The sequence below is a fragment of the Aquarana catesbeiana genome, linkage group LG13 (assembly GCF_042186555.1).
Source record: "Aquarana catesbeiana isolate 2022-GZ linkage group LG13, ASM4218655v1, whole genome shotgun sequence".
NCBI classification, from domain to species: domain Eukaryota; kingdom Metazoa; phylum Chordata; class Amphibia; order Anura; family Ranidae; genus Aquarana; species Aquarana catesbeiana.
In genome coordinates, this window is record NC_133336.1 from 223,126,988 (window position 1) to 223,147,375 (window position 20,388).

At 45.8% G+C, this 20,388-nt stretch overlaps 1 protein-coding gene across 1 annotated transcript; it reads left to right on the forward strand.

Moving 5' to 3' along the window:
- Window positions 1-234: 234 nt before the first annotated feature.
- CREB3L4 (cAMP responsive element binding protein 3 like 4) lies at window positions 235-18,806 on the forward strand. Its single transcript, XM_073609212.1, has 10 exons — window positions 235-484; window positions 4,729-4,928; window positions 8,545-8,812; window positions 9,949-10,079; window positions 10,155-10,241; window positions 14,599-14,705; window positions 14,787-14,855; window positions 14,970-15,054; window positions 15,143-15,242; window positions 17,910-18,806. Exons 2-10 carry the CDS (start codon window positions 4,758-4,760, stop codon window positions 18,227-18,229), a joined length of 1,338 nt encoding a protein of 445 aa, XP_073465313.1. The 5' UTR covers window positions 235-484; window positions 4,729-4,757; the 3' UTR covers window positions 18,230-18,806.
- Window positions 18,807-20,388: the final 1,582 nt, after the last annotated feature.

The window sequence follows — 20,388 nt, forward strand, 5'->3', positions numbered from 1 at the left end:
CTGAGCTCTGCTGTACAGGGACTGCAAAAGGCTGATTCAGGGACTCGCATGCTGGTATAGATTGATAAGTTAAAGATGACAGAGCTGTGTGTGTTATATCCCCTCAGCGGTCAGAGGATGGCGGTCTTTAGCTGAATATCATTGGCTGTTATCTGGATCGTTAAGTCTCTCCCGGGCGCGGTGTCACCTGTCCCCTTCCCCGCGGTGACACACCTTTGTAATCTCAGGTCTCCAGTCCCAGCTCAGAGTTACCTGTGTGACAGGTGTGATCGGAGAAGGGGAACACCCACCAAACCTGCCAAACAGGAGAAGACGGCGGAGGAGGGGAGGTCCCTGGCTGCCTCCTCCAGGATGTCCAGATCCTGGAAGCCTGCGCTCTAATCCATCGCTGCGAGGAATCTGACGTCTCTCTGCCGAGGATCCCTACGCTCCCTACTCTCCCCCTGGAGAGGAATGCTCCTCGGGATCCATACCTACAGATAAGGTCAGTGTCACAAGAGACTGTCAGCTCTGCTGCCTAGAAATAGAGACCCGGGAGCGAAAAATGGGGACAAGAATGGTAAGAAGGTACACTGATCTGTCCAAACCGGAGGAAGGAGAGTGAAAAGGATCCGGGGGGGGCATTAGGGGGGCATTAGGGGGGCCGAGCAGGGGTGGTGTTATCAACCAACTTAATAATCCCCAAATCCCACTCACTGACAGATTTACTAGAGACTTCTAGGTAAAGGGATCTGCTAAAGACTGGTCAGGTTACAGGAGACTGCTAGAGACTGTGGTCAATGTAAAGGGGTCTGCTAGAGACTGGTCAGGTTACAGGAGACTGCTAGAGACTGTGGTCAATGTAAAGGGGTCTGCTAGAGACTGGTCAGGTTATAGGAGACTGCTAGAGACTGTGGTCAATGTAAAGGGGTCTGCTAGAGACTGGTCAGGTTACATGAGACTGCTAGAGACTGTGGTCAATGTAAAGGGGTCCGCTAGAGACTGGTCAGGTTATAGGAGACTGCTAGAGACTGTGGTCAAGGTAAAGGGGTCTGCTAGAGACTGGTCAGGCGACTAGGGTTGCCACCTGTCCGGGATTCACCCGGACAGTCCAGGTTTTGAATCATGTGTCCGGGTTTCAGTCCATTTGAAACCTGGACACATTATTCAGGCAGGAATGTGGCTCGGAACAAGGCTTGACTGTTACTATTCTTTTTGGAGTGCTCAAAAGGTGTTCCAGGTCTGTTATAATCCTATAGTGCAGGGTTTTCCAAACGACGGCCCTCCCAGCTGTTGCAGAACTACACATCCCATGAGGCATTGTAAAACTCTGACATTCACAGACATGACAAGGCATGATGGGAATTGTAGTTCCTGAACAACTGGAGGGCCATAATTTGGAGACCCCTGATCTAGTGTATACTAAGACCCCTTTCACACTAAGGCAGTTTTCAGCATTTTTTACGCTAGAAATAGCGCCTGTAAAGAGCCTGTGAACTGCCTCCCCTGCCACCCCAGTGTCACAGCCAGAGTGCTTTCACATTGGGGCGGTGCGCTTGCGGGACGTTAGAAAAAGTCCTGCAAGCAGCATCTTTGAGGCGGTTTAGGAGCGCTGTATACACAGCCCTTGTATACACCACCCCTGTATACACCGCCCCTGTATACACCGCCCCTGTATACACCGCCCCTGTATACACTGCCCCCGTATACACCGCCCCCGTATACACCGCTCCTGTATACACCGCCCCTGTATACACCGCCCCTGTATACACCCCCCTGTATACACCGCCCCCGTATACACCGCCCCCGTATACACCGCCCCCGTATACACCGCCCCCGTATACACCGCTCCTGTATACACCGCCCCTGTATACACCGCTCCTGTATACACCGCCCCTGTATACACCGCCCCTGTATACACCGCTCCTGTATACACCGCCCCTGTATACACCGCTCCTGTATACACCGCCCCTGTATACACCCCCCTGTATACACCCCCCTGTATACACCGCCCCCGTATACACCGCCCCCGTATACACCGCCCCCGTATACACCGCCCCCGTATACACCGCCCCTGTATACACCGCTCCTGTATACACCGCCCCTGTATACACCGCTCCTGTATACACCGCCCCTGTATACACCGCCCCTGTATACACCGCCCCTGTATACACCGCTCCTGCCCATTGGAATGAACGGGCAGCGCTTCCGAAGCGGCTGCAACACGGGAGCATTTAACCCCTTTTTAACCCCTTCTTGGGGGTTAAAAGCACCCCGCTACTGCCCGAATAGCGGTAAAGTGCCGCTAAAACGAGCGGCGCTTTACCTCTAGCGCTCGGGCGGCTGCAGCGTGAAAGCAGCCTAAAACAAAAAAAATGTACTGTGCGCTGCTAAAGTGTTCGGGTTTGGCTTGAAAAAAAAGTGGCAACCTTACAGATGACAGGAGACTGCTAGAGACTGTAGTCAAGGTAAAAGGGTTTGCTAGAGACTGGTCAGATTACAGGAGACTGCTAGAGACTGTGGTCAAGGTACAGGGGTCTGCTAGAGAGTGTGGTCATGTCACAGGAGACTGCTAGGTAAAGGGGTCCGCTAGAGACTGGTCAGGTTAGAGGAGACTGCTAGAGACTGTAGTCAAGGTAAAAGGGTTTACTAGAGACTGGTCAGGTTACAGGAGACTGCTAGAGACTGTGGTCAATGTAAAGGGGTCTGCTAGAGACTGGTCAGGTTACAGGAGACTGCTAGAGACTGTGGTCAATGTAAAGGGGTCTGCTAGAGACTGGTCAGGTTACAGGAGACTGCTAGAGACTGTGGTCAAGGTACAGGGGTCTGCTAGAGACTGTGGTCATGTCACAGGAGACTGCTAGGTAAAGGGGTCCGCTAGAGACTGGTCAGGTTAGAGGAGACTGCTAGAGACTGTAGTCAAGGTAAAGGGGTCTGCTAGAGACTGTGGTCAAGGTAAAGAGGTCTGCTAGAGACTGGTCAGGCGACAGGAGACTGCTAGAGACTGTAGCCAAGGTAAAAGGGTTTGCTAGAGACTGTGGTCAAGGTAAAGGGGTCTGCTAGAGACTGTGGTCATGTCACAGGAGACTGCTAGGTAAAGGGGTCCGCTAGAGACTGGTCAGGTTAGAGGAGACTGCTAGAGACTGTAGTCAAGGTAAAGGGGTCCGCTAGAGACTGGTCAGGTTACAGGAGACTGCTAGAGACTGTGGTCAAGGTACAGGGGTCTGCTAGAGACTGTGGTCATGTCACAGGAGACTGCTAGGTAAAGGGGTCTGCTAGAGACTGGCCAGGTTACAGGAGACTGCTAGAGACTGTGGTCAAGGTACAGGGGTCTGCTAAAGACTGTGGTCATGTCACAGGAGACTGCTAGGTAAAGGGGTCAGCTAGAGACTGGTCAGGTTAGAGGAGACTGCTAGAGACTGTAGTCAAGGTAAAGAGGTCTGCTAGAGACTGGTCAGGCGACAGGAGACTGCTAGAGACTGTAGCCAAGGTAAAGGGGTCTGCTAGAGACTGTGGTCAATGTAAAGAGGTCTGCTAGAGACTGTGGTCATGTCACAGGAGACTGCTAGGTAAAGGGGTCCGCTAGAGACTGGTCAGGTTAGAGGAGACTGCTAGAGACTGTAGTCAAGGTAAAGGGGTCCGCTAGAGACTGGTCAGGTTAGAGGAGACTATTAGAGACTGTAGTCAAGGTAAAGGGGTCCGCTAGAGACTGGTTAGGTTAGAGGAGACTGCTAGAGACTGTGGTCAAGGTAAAGAGGTCTGCTAGAGACTGGCCAGGTGACAGGAGACTATTAGAGACTGTAGTCAAGGTAAAGGGGTCTGCTAGAGACTGTGGTCAAGGTACAGGGGTCTGTTAGAGACTGGTCAGGTTATAGGAGACTGCTAGAGACTGTGGTCAATGTAAAGGGGTCTGCTAGAGACTGTGGTCATGTCACAGGAGACTGCTAGGTAAAGGGGTCCGCTAGAGACTGGTCAGGTTACAGGAGACTGCTAGAGACTGTGGTCAAGGTAAAGGGGGTCCGCTATAGACTGGTCTTGCTATAAGAGACTGCTAGAAAAGGTGGTCAAGGTAAAGGGGTCTGCTAGAGACTGTGGTAAAGGAGAGCACACAAGACCACTAAAGTACAGAAGACTCCGGCCATGTTGCTGGAAGTAGATTTTGGTTTAGATGTTGGCATTCCAGTGAAGTGTATATGGGGGGGGACATTTCCTCAGTCTCCCCTCCCCCAGCGATCAGACTGTACATTGTAACTTTGTAGCCAGTCATAGGATGAGAGGCAGCAGCAGGGGGCTGATCTGTGTCAGATATTTGTGAACACAAGATCTGCACAGACACCAGGACTTACGGGATTGGGCCATTTCTGAGCGGCACCTCTGTCCAGGAAGCAGATGGTGACCCCGGATGACGCCTGAATAAATATATAGATATTGGTGACTTCTGAGGAAGAGGCTATGTCTACGAAACGCGTCGAGCATAACTATGTAATAGGGATATATATAGTTCTGTTGTGTATATAGTGTGTCTCAGCACTCTTATACAGGGAAAACCATTTTAGGGTTACTCAGTAATTTGTCATTTTGATGCCTGGCTAAGGATGGCGCCGTTCTTCTGGAAAGGAATTTCCCTCCGTAGAGAACATTGGCGCCATGGCTCAGTGTTATCTGTCAGTCTGATTGGTTTATGAGGGTGGCAGTGCTGTAGCGATGTTCTAGAGGTAATCATTAACCCCTCACCCATCTTCCTTACAGAGCTGATCTCTCACCCCTCCTGAGGGAACATGGACTCTTCCAGACCCGAGCTGCTCCTGGGGCCTCTGTTTGACGCTCAGGACGATCTATTCCATCCGCAGGGGTTTCCGGGGGCGGACCCCGCCGCCTTCCCTCTGTCCGAAGGTCACGGATTTCCGCCTGAGAAACTGTACGACGAATGGCAGATCAGCGCGAGGACGGTAAGTGTCCCCGTGCATTGCATTGTGGGATGTAGGTAGCCACGCCCCCGGACATTGAATACGCCCTATCAGCGGCAGTCTCTGATAAAATCTGACACCCACAATGCCTTCTGGAGGCCCATGTGCATTCCCTTCGAATTGGGTGAAAACGAACGTCCTGTAGGTCAAATTCCGTTGTGATCGAATGTTCTTTAGGCTGTGTGCTTGTTCTTTTATTATAGGGTAGTAGTAACATACCACATTATGGCCACTGGGTGGAGCTGAGGAGCATAGGAAATACATAGATCTTTGTAACATGATATACAATGTAACAATTTTAGAGAATGCTAGAGGGAATTAGCAAATAAATGTAACCAACTGGGTAAAATGAAAGTTCTTTAGGCTATGTTCTCTTATGGGCAGCAGTAACATACCGCATTATGGCCACTAGATTAAGCTGAGGAACACAGGAAATACATAGGTCTTTGTAAGAAGGAATACAATGCAACAAGTCTAGAGAATGCTAGAGGGAATATGGCCAATAAATGTTAAAATTTGTGTAAAAACAAATGTCCTTTAGTCTATGTTCTCTTCTGAATTAACATTCTTTTATTATGGGTAGTAGTAAAATACTGCATTATGGCCACTAGATGGAGCTAAGAAGAATAGGGAATATGTACATCTTTGCAACATGAGATACAATGTAAAACATTCTAGAGAACGCTAGAGGGAATTCACAAATAAATGTAACCAATTGAGTAAAAATGTATGTTTTTTTAGGCTATGTTCTCTTATGGGCAGTAGCAACATACCGCATTATGGCCACTAGATGGAGCTGAGGAACATAGGAAATACATAGGTCTTGGTAACAAGGGATACACTGCAACAATTCTAGAGAACGCTAGAGGGAATTTGGCCAATAAATGTTAAAAATTGTGTAAAAACAAATGTCCTTTAGGCTATGCTCTCTTCTGAACTAACATTCTTTTATTATGGGTAGTAGTAAAATACTGCATTATTGCCACTAGATGGAGCTGAGAAGAATAGGGAATACATACATCTTTGTAACCAGATACAATGTAAAACATTCTAGAGAACGCTAGAGGGAATTAGCAAATAAAAGTAACCAATTGGGTAAAAACGAATGTTCTTTAGGCTATGTTCTCTTCTAAACAATCTTCCCTATATTTTGGGCAGTAGTAAAGTACCATATTATGGCCACTAGATGGTGCTGAGGAACACAGGAAATACATAGGTAACAAGTGAAACAATGTAACAATTCTAGAGCTGAGGAGCGCAGGGAACACATAGGTCTTTGTAACAAGGGATACAAAGTAACGATTCTAGAGAACCCTAGAGGGAATTAGCCAATAAATGTAACCAATTGGGTAAAAACAAATGTCCTTTAGAGTTAGACTATGTTCTCTTCTGAACTAACATTCATTTATTATAGGTAGTAGTAAAATACTGCATTATGGCCACTATATGGCGCTGAGAAGAATAGGGAATACATACAATGTATATATTACATTACAAGGGATACAATGTAAACCATTCTAGAGAACGCTAGAGGGAATTAGCCAATAAATTTAACCAATTGGGTAAAAACGAATGTCCTTTAGACTATGTTCTCTTCTGAACAAACTTTCCTATATTTTGGGCTGTAGTAAAATACCATATTATGGCCACTAGATGGAACTGAGGAACACAGGAAATACATAGGTAACAAGTAAAAACAATGTAACAATTCTAGATAACGCTAGAGAGAATTAGCCAATAAATGTAACCAATTGAGTAAAAACAAATGTCCTTTAGAGTTAGACTATGTTCTCTTCTGAACTAACATTCTTTTATTATGGGTAGTAGTAAAATATCGCATTATGGCCACTAGATGGCACTGAGCGGCATAGGAAATACATACATCTTTGTAACATGAGCTACAATGTAAAACATTCTAGAGAACGCTAGAGGGAATTTGCAAATAAATGTAACCAATTGGGTAAAAACAAATGTTCTTTTAGCTATGTTCTCTTATGATCGAACTTCCCTATATTTTAGGCAGTAGTAATGTTTCACATTATGGCCACTAGATGGCGCTGAGCGGCATAGGAAATACATAGGTAACAAGTGAAACAATGTAACAATTCTAGAGCTGAGGAGCACAGGGAACACATAGGTCTTTGTAACAAGTGATACAAAGTAACAATTCTAGAGAACCCTAGAGGGAATTAGCATATAAATGTAGACAATTGGGTAAAAAAGAATGTCTTTTTCAGACTATGTTCTCTTCTGAATTAATTTTCCTATAATTTGGGCTATAGTAAAAATATACATTATGGCCACTAGATGGAACTGAGGAACACAGGAAATACATAGGTAACAAGTAAAAACAGTGTAACAATTCTAGAGAACGCTAGAGGGAATTATCCAATAAATGTAACCAACTGGGTAAAAACAAATGCCCTTTAGAGTTAGACTATGTTCTCTTATGAACTAACATTCTTTTATTATGGGTAGTAGTAAAATACTGCATTATGGCCACTAGATGGCGCTGAGCGGAAATGCATACATCTTTGTAACAATGTAAAACATTCTAGAGAACACTAGAGGGAATTTGCAAATAAATGTAACCAATTGGGTAAAAACAAATGTTCTTTTGGCAAGTGATACAAAGTAATGATTCTATAGAACACTAGAGGGAATTAGCCAATAGATGTAACCAACTGGGTAAAAACGAATGTTCTTTAGGTTATGGTCTCTTCTGAACTAACATTCTTTTATTATAGGCAGTAGTAAAATACCACATTATGGCCACTAGATGGAGCTGAGGAGCATAGGGAACACATACATCTTTGTAACATGAGATACAATGTATCAATTCTAGAGAACGCTAGAGGGAATTAGCAAATAAATGTAACAATTTTCTCAATTTGCACAGAATGAATTTACACGCAGATTAATAAATAGAGCCCTGGCGATGCTGTTGAGGGTCGTCTAGGCTTTAGGTCACATGACTAAGTTTGGCGCAGCGTTTCTGGATCCGTAGCAGGAAAAGTGGACTTTTTTTGAATAATAAGATTTGGTAATACAGACGGCGTGAATTTGAGCGGCAGGTCCTTTTGTTTTTTTTTTGTTGTTTGGCATCTGATAGCGTCCCCTTGCCAAGACCACATCCTGGACGCCGCCGATGTCCGCCTACCGCCACGGCTTATCACCGACGTGTTTACAAAGTCTAATCAATTGCCGCCGCTGATCGCTATAAGCCTTTATAAAGCTCGTTAGCGTTTGGCGAACACAAAGCGCTATCAGTCTCGCATGGCCGCCTACGCAAACACCTCCAGACAAGAGTGTGTACACACGACACGGATCCGGGTACTGACCCGCACAGCCGCCGCCAAAAACCAGGATCTCTCCATACGACCGACCACGTGATTAAAGGAGACCGCCGCCAAGGGGCACCAATCCGCCGGCGTCTGGGCAGGAAGCGATCTCAGCTGCACCTTCTTTTGTTTTTATATATTGTCACTCGACTCAAATTTATCGAATGAAATGTTCCATCTTTAATAAACTTGTCTGGCGCTCTCCTTGGGCGCCGGGGTAACCGCCGCGCTCTCTCTCTCTTTTTTGCTGTTTGCAGGGCCTGAGCGAGCGGGAGGACGCCGACGACTACCTGCAGATGATGATTAATCCCAACGATGTCTACAGCACCGAGGCGGCCGCCAGCGAATCGCCAGAGAGCGACAGCGGGTTCTCGGACGACCCCCGGCCGGAGACCCCCATGAGCCACGAAAACGGCGCCCCCCTGTCTGCGCCCGCCCCGGTGTACGAGCTGGTGTACGATATCGGCGCCATGGAGGAGCGCAAAGTGCATGGCGAGATGAGCAGCGTCATATCCATCCAACTAGGTAACGGTGGTGGTGGTGGTGGGGGGGGTGCAATGGGACTTTTCTTTGGTTTTCAATGGAGTGGCAAAGGGTTAGACCCCCAGTAAGCCTTTTATTGCTGTGTCCCCAATAGTGGGATTAACCCATTCTATTTACAGTTGTCACCAAAGCCAGAACAAGGTTCCTTTATCACGGCCAAAGAGCGCCCCCTCCCTAAAGAGATGTGAACTACTTCAACAGCATAGGTTGCAGGTCCTTTTCTTTTTTGCACCCCCCTCTCCTTCTAAAGCCCCCAAGGTAGGCGCCTCTTCTGACTAGGCCCAGCCCTTGTTGTCACCAAGACAGAAATAGGGGTGAAATCTTCTAGCGGGGACACCTGTTCCGGAGACAAATTAAAGGGGATTACTTCAAACCCCCCCCTTTCCCCTATTCACTTTAGAGAAACTTCTTTCAACTTCCTGTTGTGTCACTGGGACAGGAAGTGAAGGAAAATCTCCCTATGGGGGATACAGAAAAAAAAACATACAGGGGTTCTAGCCCAACAAAACCCAAATACAAGTTTTGGATTTAAGTCATTTTTAGGGCCATTTGTCCCCTGGGTCCAGGGACAGGTAAACCCCAAAACTCCTACCAGCCCCAAACCCCAGTTGTCCCTTCTCTTGTCCCCCTCATCAACAACATTTTAAATAAAAATCCATCCATTTTCATTCCATTCCTTCTTTTAGTCCCAGTGATGTCATGACTGGGTCCCTGTAGTTCTCTACGCAATGCAGGCAGATCATGGCTGGTGGGAGGGGCTGTACATATCTTCCTGAAAACATCCCAGCACTCGCCCTCAGTACTCCTCTCAAGAGCCCTCAGTCCTGATGCAAGCAGTGGGAGGAGTTATGCCAATACCAAAATGCCCTGATGGGCGGGTTTCAGTCTGGAGGAGTGGGCGTTTCTTACATAAGCTGTATTGGCATAGGGAACGCCCACATGTGATACTGAGCCTCCATGATTGGAAGTCCAGCGAACGAAAAGGGTCGGGCTAGGGACAGTCAGGCTGGGGAGGAAAGAGCGAGATGATGCTGGACGTCCTTCAGCTAGGAAATGAGGTAGTATCTATCTGAATTGGTTGCCACTGTTTTCAGTGCGTTGTGTTTTTGTACCGGCAGAGGATTGGCCGTCTCCCGTGCTGGTTCCGGAGAGCTGCATCGTGAACGAACTGCCATCCCTCCATGCTGGACTCTGCAAGCCCCTGCCGATGCGGGTGCCCTCTCCGGACCTGCTCTCTATGGACTCCCTGGTAAGTGCCGGTGGTCTGTCTGTCCAGTGTGTCTCCTCGGTGATCGGTGTGTCTCATTCTTCACCTCCCCCGCAGTACCCGGAGCTCCACCTGACTGACGAGGAGAAGAGGCTGCTGTCACAGGAAGGGGTGGCCCTGCCGAATAACCTACCACTGACCAAGGTACGGCACACCCTACCAGATGGAGCGAAAATATGGCTTCACCGGTAAAAAAAATCCACAGAGTATCTAGACTGCGGTCTTGTGCCGCCTTCTAAATTTAGACCAGCTAAGGTAGAGGAAGGCAAAGGGTTACAACAGGCTGGATAATCCTTCTGTCCCGATACTGTCTGAAGAATCTGATGTGGGGCCTGATCGGGTGTGGTGGTTGGAGTTCCTGTTGTAGGTGCCGAGAGATGGGATCTGGTAAAGTTGGGATATGGTGGCTCTGAAAATACGGTTTCCACAGGAGTAGAAAGAAATTCTGGATCTAATCAGTGAGGAGGAAGTATAGCCAAAAGGTTCCAAAAGAAATATTGGAGACTTCATGTATTAAAAGTTCACTTTACTGATTTACAATGAATTACAACACGATTCAGGGGTCCAGGAAAAGCCCCCTTCATCAAGACTAAAAATAATAAAATAAAGTATAGATAAAATGAATCAGTATTAAAACCGGATTCAACCAACACCACATCCATACCGGGAGGTGAAGACCCTTCTATATATACTCCATGTCTATATTATGTAATATAGAGTGAAATCTGATACATTCTCCTTCTCTTTCTCCTCCTTCTCTTTCTTCTCATTCTCTTTCTTCTGCTCCATTTCTTTCTCCTCCTTCTCTTTTTTTCTCCTTCTCCGTCTCCTTCTCTTTCTTCTCCTTCTTCTCCATCTCTTTCATCTCCTTCTCATTCTTCTCCTTCTCTTTTTTTCTCCCTTTCCTTCTCTTTCTTCCCCTTCTCTTTCTTCTCCTTCTCTTTCTTCTCCTCCTCTTTCTTCTCCTCCTTCTCTTTCTTCTCCTTCTCTTTCTTCCCCTTCTCTTTCTTCTCCTCCTCTTTCTTCCCCTTCTCTTTCTTCTCCTCCTCTTTCTTCTCCTTCTCTTTTTTCTCCTCCTTCTCTTTCATCTACTTCTCTTTCTCCTCCTTCTCTTTTTTCTCCTCCTTCTCTTTCTTCTCCTTCTCTTTTTTTCTCCCTTCCCTTCTCTTTCTTCTCCTTCTCTTTTTTTATCCTCCTTCTCCTTTTTTCTCCCTTTCCTTCTCTTTCTTCTCCTCCTCTTTCATCACCTCCTCTTTCTTCTCCTTATTCTCCATCTCTTTCTTCTCCTTCTCCTATTTCTTCTCCATCTCTTCCTTCCCCTTCTCAACATTTTTATTATCTCCCTTCCCCTTCTCCTCCATCTTTTTTTTCTCCTTCTTCTCTTCCTTCCCCTTCTCCTTCATCTTTTTCTCCTTCTTTCAAATCTCTTCTCTTTCTTCTCCTTCTCTTTTTTCTCCTCCTTCTCTTTCATCTCCTTCTCTTTCTTCTCCTTTTTCTCCATCTCTTTATTGTCCATATCTTTTTTCTCCTTTTCCTTCTCTTTCTTCTCCTTCTCCTACTTCTTCTCCATCTCTCCCTTCCCCTTCTCCATCTTTTTATTCTCTTCCTTCCCCATCTCCTTCTCCTCCTTCTCTTTCTTCTCCTTCTCTTTTTTTCTCCCTTCCCTTCTCTTTCTTCTCCTTCTCTTTTTTTCTCCTCCTTCTATTTCTTCTCCTTCTCTTTTTTTCTCCCTTTCCTTCTCTTTCTTCTCCTCCTCTTTCATCTCCTCCTCTTTCTTCTCCTTATTCTCCATCTCTTTCTTCTCCTTCTCCTATTTCTTCTCCATCTCTTCCTTCCCCTTCTCAACATTTTTATTATCTCCCTTCCCCTTCTCCTCCATCTTTTTCTTCTCCTTCTTCTCTTCCTTCCCCTTCTCCTTCATCTCCTTCTCCTTCTTCCCAATCTCATCTCTTTCTTCTCCTTCTCTTTTTTTCTCCTCCTTTTCTTTCATCTCCGTCTCTGTCTTCTCCATCTCTTTCTTCTCCATCTCTTTCTTCTCCTTCTCCTTTTCCTTCTCTTTCTTCTCCTTCTCTTTTTTCTCCTCCTTCTCTTTCATCTCCTTCTCTTTCTTCTCCTTTTTCTCCATCTCTTTATTGTCCATATCTTTTTTCTCCTTTTCCTTCTCTTTCTTCTCCATCTCTTTCTTCTCCTTCTCCTACTTCTTCTCCATCTCTCCCTTCCCCTTCTCCATCTTTTTATTCTCTTCCTTCCCCATCTCCTTCTTCTCCTTCTCCATCTCTTTCTTCTTTTTCTCCTCCTTCTCTTTCTTCTCCATCTCATTCTTCTCTTCATTCCTTCCACTTCTTCATCTCTTTCTTCTCCTTCTCTTTTTTCTCCTTTTCCTTCTCTTTCTTCTCCTTCTTTTTCTTCTCCTTCTCCATCTCTTCCTTTCCCTTCTCCATCTTTTTATTCTCTTCCTTCCCCTTCTCCTCCATCTTTTTCTTCTCCTTCTTCTCTTCCTTCCCCTTCTCCTTCATCTCCTTCCATTTCAATACCACATACATGTTATATACATAATATGTGTTATCATGGCTTTTTTTCCTCAAAAAATAGGTGCAAGTACTCTCTCCACCCTGACCTACCTCTGAGCACCGTTCCTGGTCTTTTCCCCCTATCTACCTCCTAATACCGCTCCTTTTAGAGAAGACAGAACCAAGTATTATTTTGTGGAGTTAGGTTTTTTTGTATGGAATTGTTTAATAATAATAGACCCACCCACCCAGCAACAGCAGATCCTTCCCAGCAACAGTAGAACTTCCTACAGGAACAAAATACACCCCCAGAAACAACAGATCCCCATCAGCAACAATAGGTCTGCCTCAGCAACAAAAAGATCCCTGCTGGCAACAATAGATCCCCCAACAGCCAGCATCAATAGACCCCCCCAACAGTGGACCCCCCATAAGATCCCTAGAGCAAAAGACTGCACCAGCAACAATAGCTCCCCCCACAATGGTAGATTCCTCCAGCAATAATCCCTCCAGCAACACTACAGCCCCTAGCAACAATAGATCATCAGCAGTCAGCATCCATTGACCCTTCAACACACCCCAGCCCCTTTGCCAGTACACACATTTTGTGTTGGAGGTGCCCCCACGTTCCCCCTGCATGTTATCCATTATTTCATGAGTTGCGGTCCTGATGAAGGGAGCTTTTCTTGACACCAAATTATGTTGGCTTTGTTCATCAGAAATAAATAAAATGACGTTTTTATAGCTATTCACACAAGAAAATTAAATCTAATAATGTATAATAATGTAAAGATACTGTATAATCAATATTTATCAATGTAATTTACATTTGTACTGAAGAACCAGTCTTCACCTTCCAGTAAGAAAGCCCTTTAGGCCAGTAAAGGTTCTCATTTCCCCAGGTCATGGTATATCTAGTAGTAGCAGCAGAATGAACCAAATGCCAACACGTTTCTGGGGTCCGCTCCCTTCATCAGGGATACAAATCATAAACGCAAGGATAGATAACATTTATTCAAATTTTCACCAGACGTTTTAACCTTAAGGGCTTCACTGGTAATAGTTGGATTCAATCAACTGAACACATTCTGTTAAGTTGAAGACATTTTGTAGCTTCTTCAAACAGCATAATCCCAACCTTGGTTTTGGGAAGTCTGCGTAGGTGTCAATCCTTCAAGTCATATGGCTGTAGTAGCCCGAGTCGAGATATTAAATATATCCCAGGATTTATATCCACACAGGTAGCACAGACACTTTGGTCCAATTGTCATGGAATGTCAAGGTAGATGTTGGTTGTCCAAGAACGGGATAGGGGATATTGTGGAACCAGTTACATAATCCCATCCTTGGTGTCCTCTCAACCAACAAATGACCCAGCAAAGAACGGCAAATTCTACAGGTCAAGATGTTTCCTACACTTTAAGGAAAAGGGACATTTTTTCAAGGACAGTGAAGAGCATATTTTGGACGCAGAGGACAGATGGTTGGCAAAGGGCATAACAGAGGTCATCAACGTCATACTGGAACAACCATCCATGAACGGGAGTGGAGACCTTCAACACCATCTGTGTTCCACATAAAATGCCATTTTAACATCTCTACCTTAGCTAGTTGATAATAGTTCACACCTTCAGTCATGTGACTCAAGGAGTCGACACCTGTGCAGACTTCCCAACACCAAGGATGGGATTATGTGGCTCAGAGAAGATACAAAACATTACAGAACAAGCTCAGTTGACTGTGAACAACAACTGCCAGCTTTGTTCATTAGGTTAAAACATCTGGTGCAGATACTGGTACATGGTTTTCATCCTTTCTTTCATATTTTGTGGCCCTGATGAAGGGGGCTGACCCCGGAAACGTGTTGGAATTTGGTTCACTCTGAATCAACAAAGATCTATACTGTTTGAATGAATTATCAGACTTGTAGAAATGGCCATCGTATGCATAAAAGAGAACTTCTGACATAAATTGTTTCCTCAACCCTGCAGGCCGAAGAGCGGATCCTGAAGAAGGTGCGGAGGAAGATTAGGAACAAGCAGTCAGCTCAGGATAGTCGGAGACGCAAGAAGGAATATATTGATGGGCTGGAGAGCCGGTGAGTAGCATGTAGACAGGCTAGTAGGATGGAGGTGTGATGGCCACAAAGAGGGAATAAATAATGTCTTGTTTATTGCAGGGTAGCCGCGTGTTCTGCGCAGAATCAAGAACTGCACAAGAAGGTTCTGGAACTGGAGAAGCACAATATGTGAGTAGAGACACATGTGGCCACTTCAGGTGATGGGTATGATGGTGGCTATTTGTGGAGGAGGAAGCTGAGGATCAGTATGATGGTGATGACAATGACTATCTCTGTTTGCAGATCCCTGATCACCCAGCTCCGCAAACTACAAACCCTCATCAAGCAGACGTCCAACAAGGCCGCGCAGACTGGCACCTGCGTCCTGGTACGTCCCATCTAATCCCCCCCTCCCGTGTCCCTCCCTACCTCGCCTTACCGTGTGTGCTGCTCACAGAGCTGACACTCTATTCCAGATTCTCTTCTTCTCCCTGGCACTGCTGATCTACCCTAACTACTACCCACTGCGCTCCGGGGTCGCGGCCAGTGACAAGGCCACCTACACACCCACTGGAGGTAAGTACACCACTAAAAAAAAATCCCATCGCTGTCATTGTGAGTACTTACCTGGGAAAACTTCCTCTTTATATGATGTGTTAGGTGCTGGGATCTGCAGCAGTCAGTCCTCAACATTCCCTGCACACCAGCTGAATATTCACATAAGGCTAAAAGGGAAACTTGTTAAACATTCAAACCATTTCCTATTTTTCAATGTGGGAGTGATTCAGCAACACGCTCAGTTAAAAAAAAAAGTCAAAATGCTTAAAATATAACGGTTTAAGAAATTGGGAGTCTTGCCCCTCAGTAAGGTAGCCATATGACTACAAACACAAACAAAATATTTTATGGACATAATAATGGACCTTTTCCTACTCCTACTTCTCCTTCTACTCCTTCCTCTCCTTCTTCTTCTTCCTCTCCTTCTTCTCTTCCTCCTGCTTCTTCTCCTTCTTTTCCTCCTTCTCTTTGTTTTCCTTCTTCTCTTTCTTCTCCTTCTTCTCTTTCTTCTCCTTCTTCATCTCCATCCTCTCTGTCTTCTGCTCCTCCCCCTTCATTCTCTCATTCATCTCCTCCTCCTCCATCCTCTCCTTCTCCTCTGTCTTCTCCTCCCCCTTCATCCTCCCCTTCTTCTCCTCCTCCTTCTCCTTCTTCTCTTTCTTTTTCTCCTACCTCTCCTTCTTCTGCAGAAGAAGGATTAGTAAGAAAAGGAGAAGCCTCCTTCTTCTCCCCCTCTCCTTCTTCTCCTCCTTCATCTCTTCCTCCTCCTCTCTTTCTCCTTCTCCTCTTTCTCCTTCTTCTCCTGCTTCTTCCTCCCATTCCTCTCTTTCTTCTCCTTCCTCCCCTTCTTCTCCTCCTTCATCTCTTCCTCCTACTTCTTCTCTTCCTCCTCCTTCTCTTTCTCCTTCTCCTCTTTCTCCTTTTTCTCCTCCTTCTGCTTCTCATTCTCCTTCTTCCCATTCCTCTCTTTCTTCTCTCCTCCTCCTTCCTTACCTTCTTCTCCTCTATCCTCTCTTTCTTCTCCTTTCTCTCATTTTTTCCTCCTTCTCTTTGTTTTTCTTCTCCTCCTTCTCTTTCTTTTCATCCTTCTCTTTCTTCTCCTTCTCCTTCTTCTCCTCCTCTCTGTCTTCTGCTCCTTCTTCATTTTCTCCTTCATCTCCTCCTCCTCCTCCATCCTCTCCTTCGTCTTCTCCTCCATCCTCCCCTTCTTCTCCTCCTCATTGTCCTTCTTTTTCTCCTACCTCTCCTTTGTCTGCAGAAGAAGAAGAAGGATTAGTAAGAGAAGGAGACGAAGCCTCCTTCTTCTCCTTCTCCTCCATCCTCCCCTTCTTCTCCTCCTCCTCATTATTCTTCTTCTTCTCCCCCATCATCTCCTTCTCCTCCTCCCCCTCCATCCTCCCCTCCATATCCTCCTCCTTCTTCTTCTCTTTCCTCTCTTTCTTTTTCTCCTACCTCTCCTTCTGAAGAAGAAGGATTAGTAAGAGAAGGAGAAGAAGCCTTCTTCTCCTTCTCTTTCTCCTCCTCCCCTTCTTCTCCTCCTCCTTCTTCTTCTTCTCTTTCCTCCCATTCCTCTCTTTCTTCTCCTTCCTCTCCTCTATCCTCTCTTTCTTCTCCTCCTTCTCCTTTCTCTCCTCCTCTTCTCTTTCTTCACTTTCTTTTCATCCTTCTCTTTCTTCTCCTTCTTCTCCTCCTCCATCCTCTCGGTCTTCTGCTCATCCTCCTTCATTCTCTCCTTCATCTCCTCCTCCTCCATCATCTCCTTCTCCTCCTCCTTATTCTTCTCCTCCTCCATCCTCTCCTTCTCCTCCTCCCCTTCCATCCTCTCCTTCTCCTCCTCATTCTCCTTTTTCTTCTTCTCTTTCCTCTCCTTCTTTTTCTCCTACCTCTCCTTTGTCTGCAGAAGAAGAAGGATTAGTCAGAGAAGAAGAAGAAGCCTCCTTCTTCTCCTCTTTCTTCTCCTTCACTTTCTTTTCATCCTTCTCTTTCTTCTCCTCCTCCATCCTCTCTGTCTTCTGCTCATCCTCCTTCATTCTCTCCTTCATCTCCTCCTCCTCCATCCTCTCCTTCTTCTCCTCCTTCTCCTCCTCATTATTCTTCTTCTCCTCCTCCATCATCTCTGTCTCCTCCTCCCCTTCCATCCTCCCTTCTTCTCCTCCTTCTTCTCCTTCTTTTTCTCTTTCCTCTCCTTTTTTTTTCTCCTACCTCTCCTTTGTCTGCAGAAGAAGAAGGATTAGTAAGAGAAGGAGAAGAAGCCTCCTTCTTTTCCTTCTCCTCCTTCTTCTCCTTCTCCTCCTTCTTCTCTTTCCTCTCCTTCTTTTTCTCCTACCTCTCCTTCTTCTGTAGAAGAAGAAGGATTAGTAAGAGAAGGAGAAGAAGCCTCCTTCTTTTCCTTCTCCTCCTTCTTCTCCTTCTCCATCTTCTTCTCTTTCCTCTCCTTCTTTTTCTCCTACCTCTCCTTCTTCTGCAGAAGAAGAAGGATTAGTAAGAGAAGGAGAAGGATTAGTAAGAGAAGGAGAAGGATTAGTAAGAGAAGGAGAAGAATCCTCCTTCTCCTCCTTCCCCATCTCCTCTGCCTTCTCCTCTTCTTTCTCGTTATCTTCTTTCTCCTTCTCCTCTTTCTTCCTACAAACACAGAAAATAGATTTTATGGAATGAAAGAAATGTTTTTTTCTACAATATTCGCAGTAATATCCAGGAACATTCTGAACAAAGGAGGCTTCTCGGAGGTCACAGAGACCCCCATGCTATCGGACAGTCCAACACCTGAACTCCAGTTGGAAGAGAAGGTTCGGGATGCTTTCACTGGCATTCCACGTCCCACTAAGCAGGAAGAGGTGGGCTCAGAAAAGAGAGGCTCCGGGATGAGCCCAGAGAGACCAGCCCCCGAGGAGCTGGTCCCCTTGGAATCTCCTCCCCCTGGACAGAAAGACATATTACAGTTCCACAGAGGAGGGGGCTCTGCGGAGAAAGGCCCTTCTAAGACGGCCCGGTCCGATGAGATATGACCAAGCAAAAGGCAGAAACTTACCTGGCGACACTCAATGCAAGCTGTGATTGGACGACGTTACAATTAGATGACGCACTGCTACACGACCAAGGAGGGGAGGAGGAGGCGGACACAAAACTATCAGGTCACGGGGGGGTTGCGGTACACCCTTCAAAAATAAACAACCGGCTGTGATATGTGCACCCCAAAAAATGCACAACTTCTAAGGGCAAGGTCCCGAAAAATACACATTTCCTTACTTGTTGATTTGAGAAATTGGCGGCTCAGCAGAAAAAATTGACTGTGATTATTTTTCACCCCGCCCCTTTTCTACGGGAACCATTTCCTCGTTTTCTAGTTATGTTTTGATCAGAGTCCGAGTGTAAAGGACCGTCACGCCTGTTTACATTGACAGAGCCACCGCCTCCCGCTTCTTGCACTTCTTAACCCCTGATGGACTGGATCTTCCTGATATTCAGAGAATTATTTTATATTATTTATATGACTAATCATTATATATTTTTTGGGAGGGTCAGACGATATCTCCTGGGATTTTAAATATGTTAAATGTTTTAATAAAAGGTAGTTTTTATGTTTTCAGTTGTCTCGTTTCTTGAAAAAAAAAATGTTTTAAATTGCTTTTACTTATATGTTTAAATAGACCCAGCTTACCTTTACAGTAAATAATCCACATCCTGACTACTTTTCACATGGTACCTCATGGCAAAGAACTCTCTGAGGATCTGAAGAAAAGAATTGTTGCTCTACATAAAGATGGCCTAGGCTATAAGAAGATTGCCAAGACCCTGAAACTGAGCTGCAGCATGGTGGCCAAGACCATACAGCGGTATAACAGGACAGGTTCCACTCAGAACAGGCCTCGCCATGGTCCACCAAAGAAGTTGAGGTCACATGCTCAGCGTCATATCCAGAGGTTGTCTTTGGGAAATAGACGTATGAGTGCTCCCAGCATTGCTGCAGAGGTTGTAGGGGTGGGGGGTCAGCCTGTCAGTGCTCAGACCATACGCCGCACACTGCATCAAATTGGTCTGCATGGCTGTCGTCCCAGAAGGAAGCCTCTTCTAAAGATGATGCACAAGAAAGACCACAAACAGTTTGCTGAAGACAAGCAGACTAAGGACATGGATTACTGGAACCATGTCCTGTGGTCTGATGAGACCAAGATAAACTTATTTGGTTCAGATGGTGACAAGCGTGTGTGGGGGCAACCAGGTGAGGAGGACAAAGACAAGTGTGTCTTGTCTACAGTCAAGCATGGTGGTGGGAGTGTCATGGTCTGGGGCTAATGAGTGCTGCCGGCACTGGGGAGCTACAGATCATTGAGGGAACCATGAATGCCAACATGTACTGTGACATACTGAAGCAGAGCATGATCCCCTCCCTTCAGAGACTGGACCGCAGGGCAGTATTCCAACATGATAACCACCCCAAACACACCTCCAAGACCACCACTGCCTTGCTAAAGAAGCTGAGGTTAAAGGTGATGGACTGGCCAAGCATGTCTCCAGACCTAAACCCTATTGATCATCTGTGGGACATCCTCAAACGGAAGGTGGAGGAGCGCAAGGTCTCTAACATCCACCAGCTCCGTGATGTCGTCATGGAGGAGGGGAAGAGGACTCCAGTGACAACCTGTGAAGCTCTGGTGACCTCCATGCCCAAGAGGGTTAAGTCAGTGCTGGAAAATAATGGTGGCCACACAAAATATTGACACTTTGGGCCCAGTCTGGACATTTTCACTTAGGGGTGTACTGACTTTTGTTGCCAGCGGTTTAGACATTAATGGCTGTGTGTTGAGTTATTTTGAGGGGACAGCAAATTTACACTGTTATACAAGCTGTACACTCACTACTTTACATTGTAGACAAGTGTCATTTCTTCAGTGTTGTCACATGAAAAGATAGAAGAAAATATTTACAGAAATCTGAGTGAGGGGTGTACTTACTTTTGTGAAATACTGTAAGTGGCAGTGTTATTACTGGTAGAGTAAGTCACAGTTTGGCTTTTCAGAATAAATAAGCTGTAGTCCGTTCACTCTTATGCCATGTATAGACGATGGGAATTTCCGACAACAAATGTAAGCTTGTTGTCGGAAATTCCGACCGTGCGTAGGCTCCATCGGACATTTGCTGTTGAAATTTCCAACAACAACTGTTT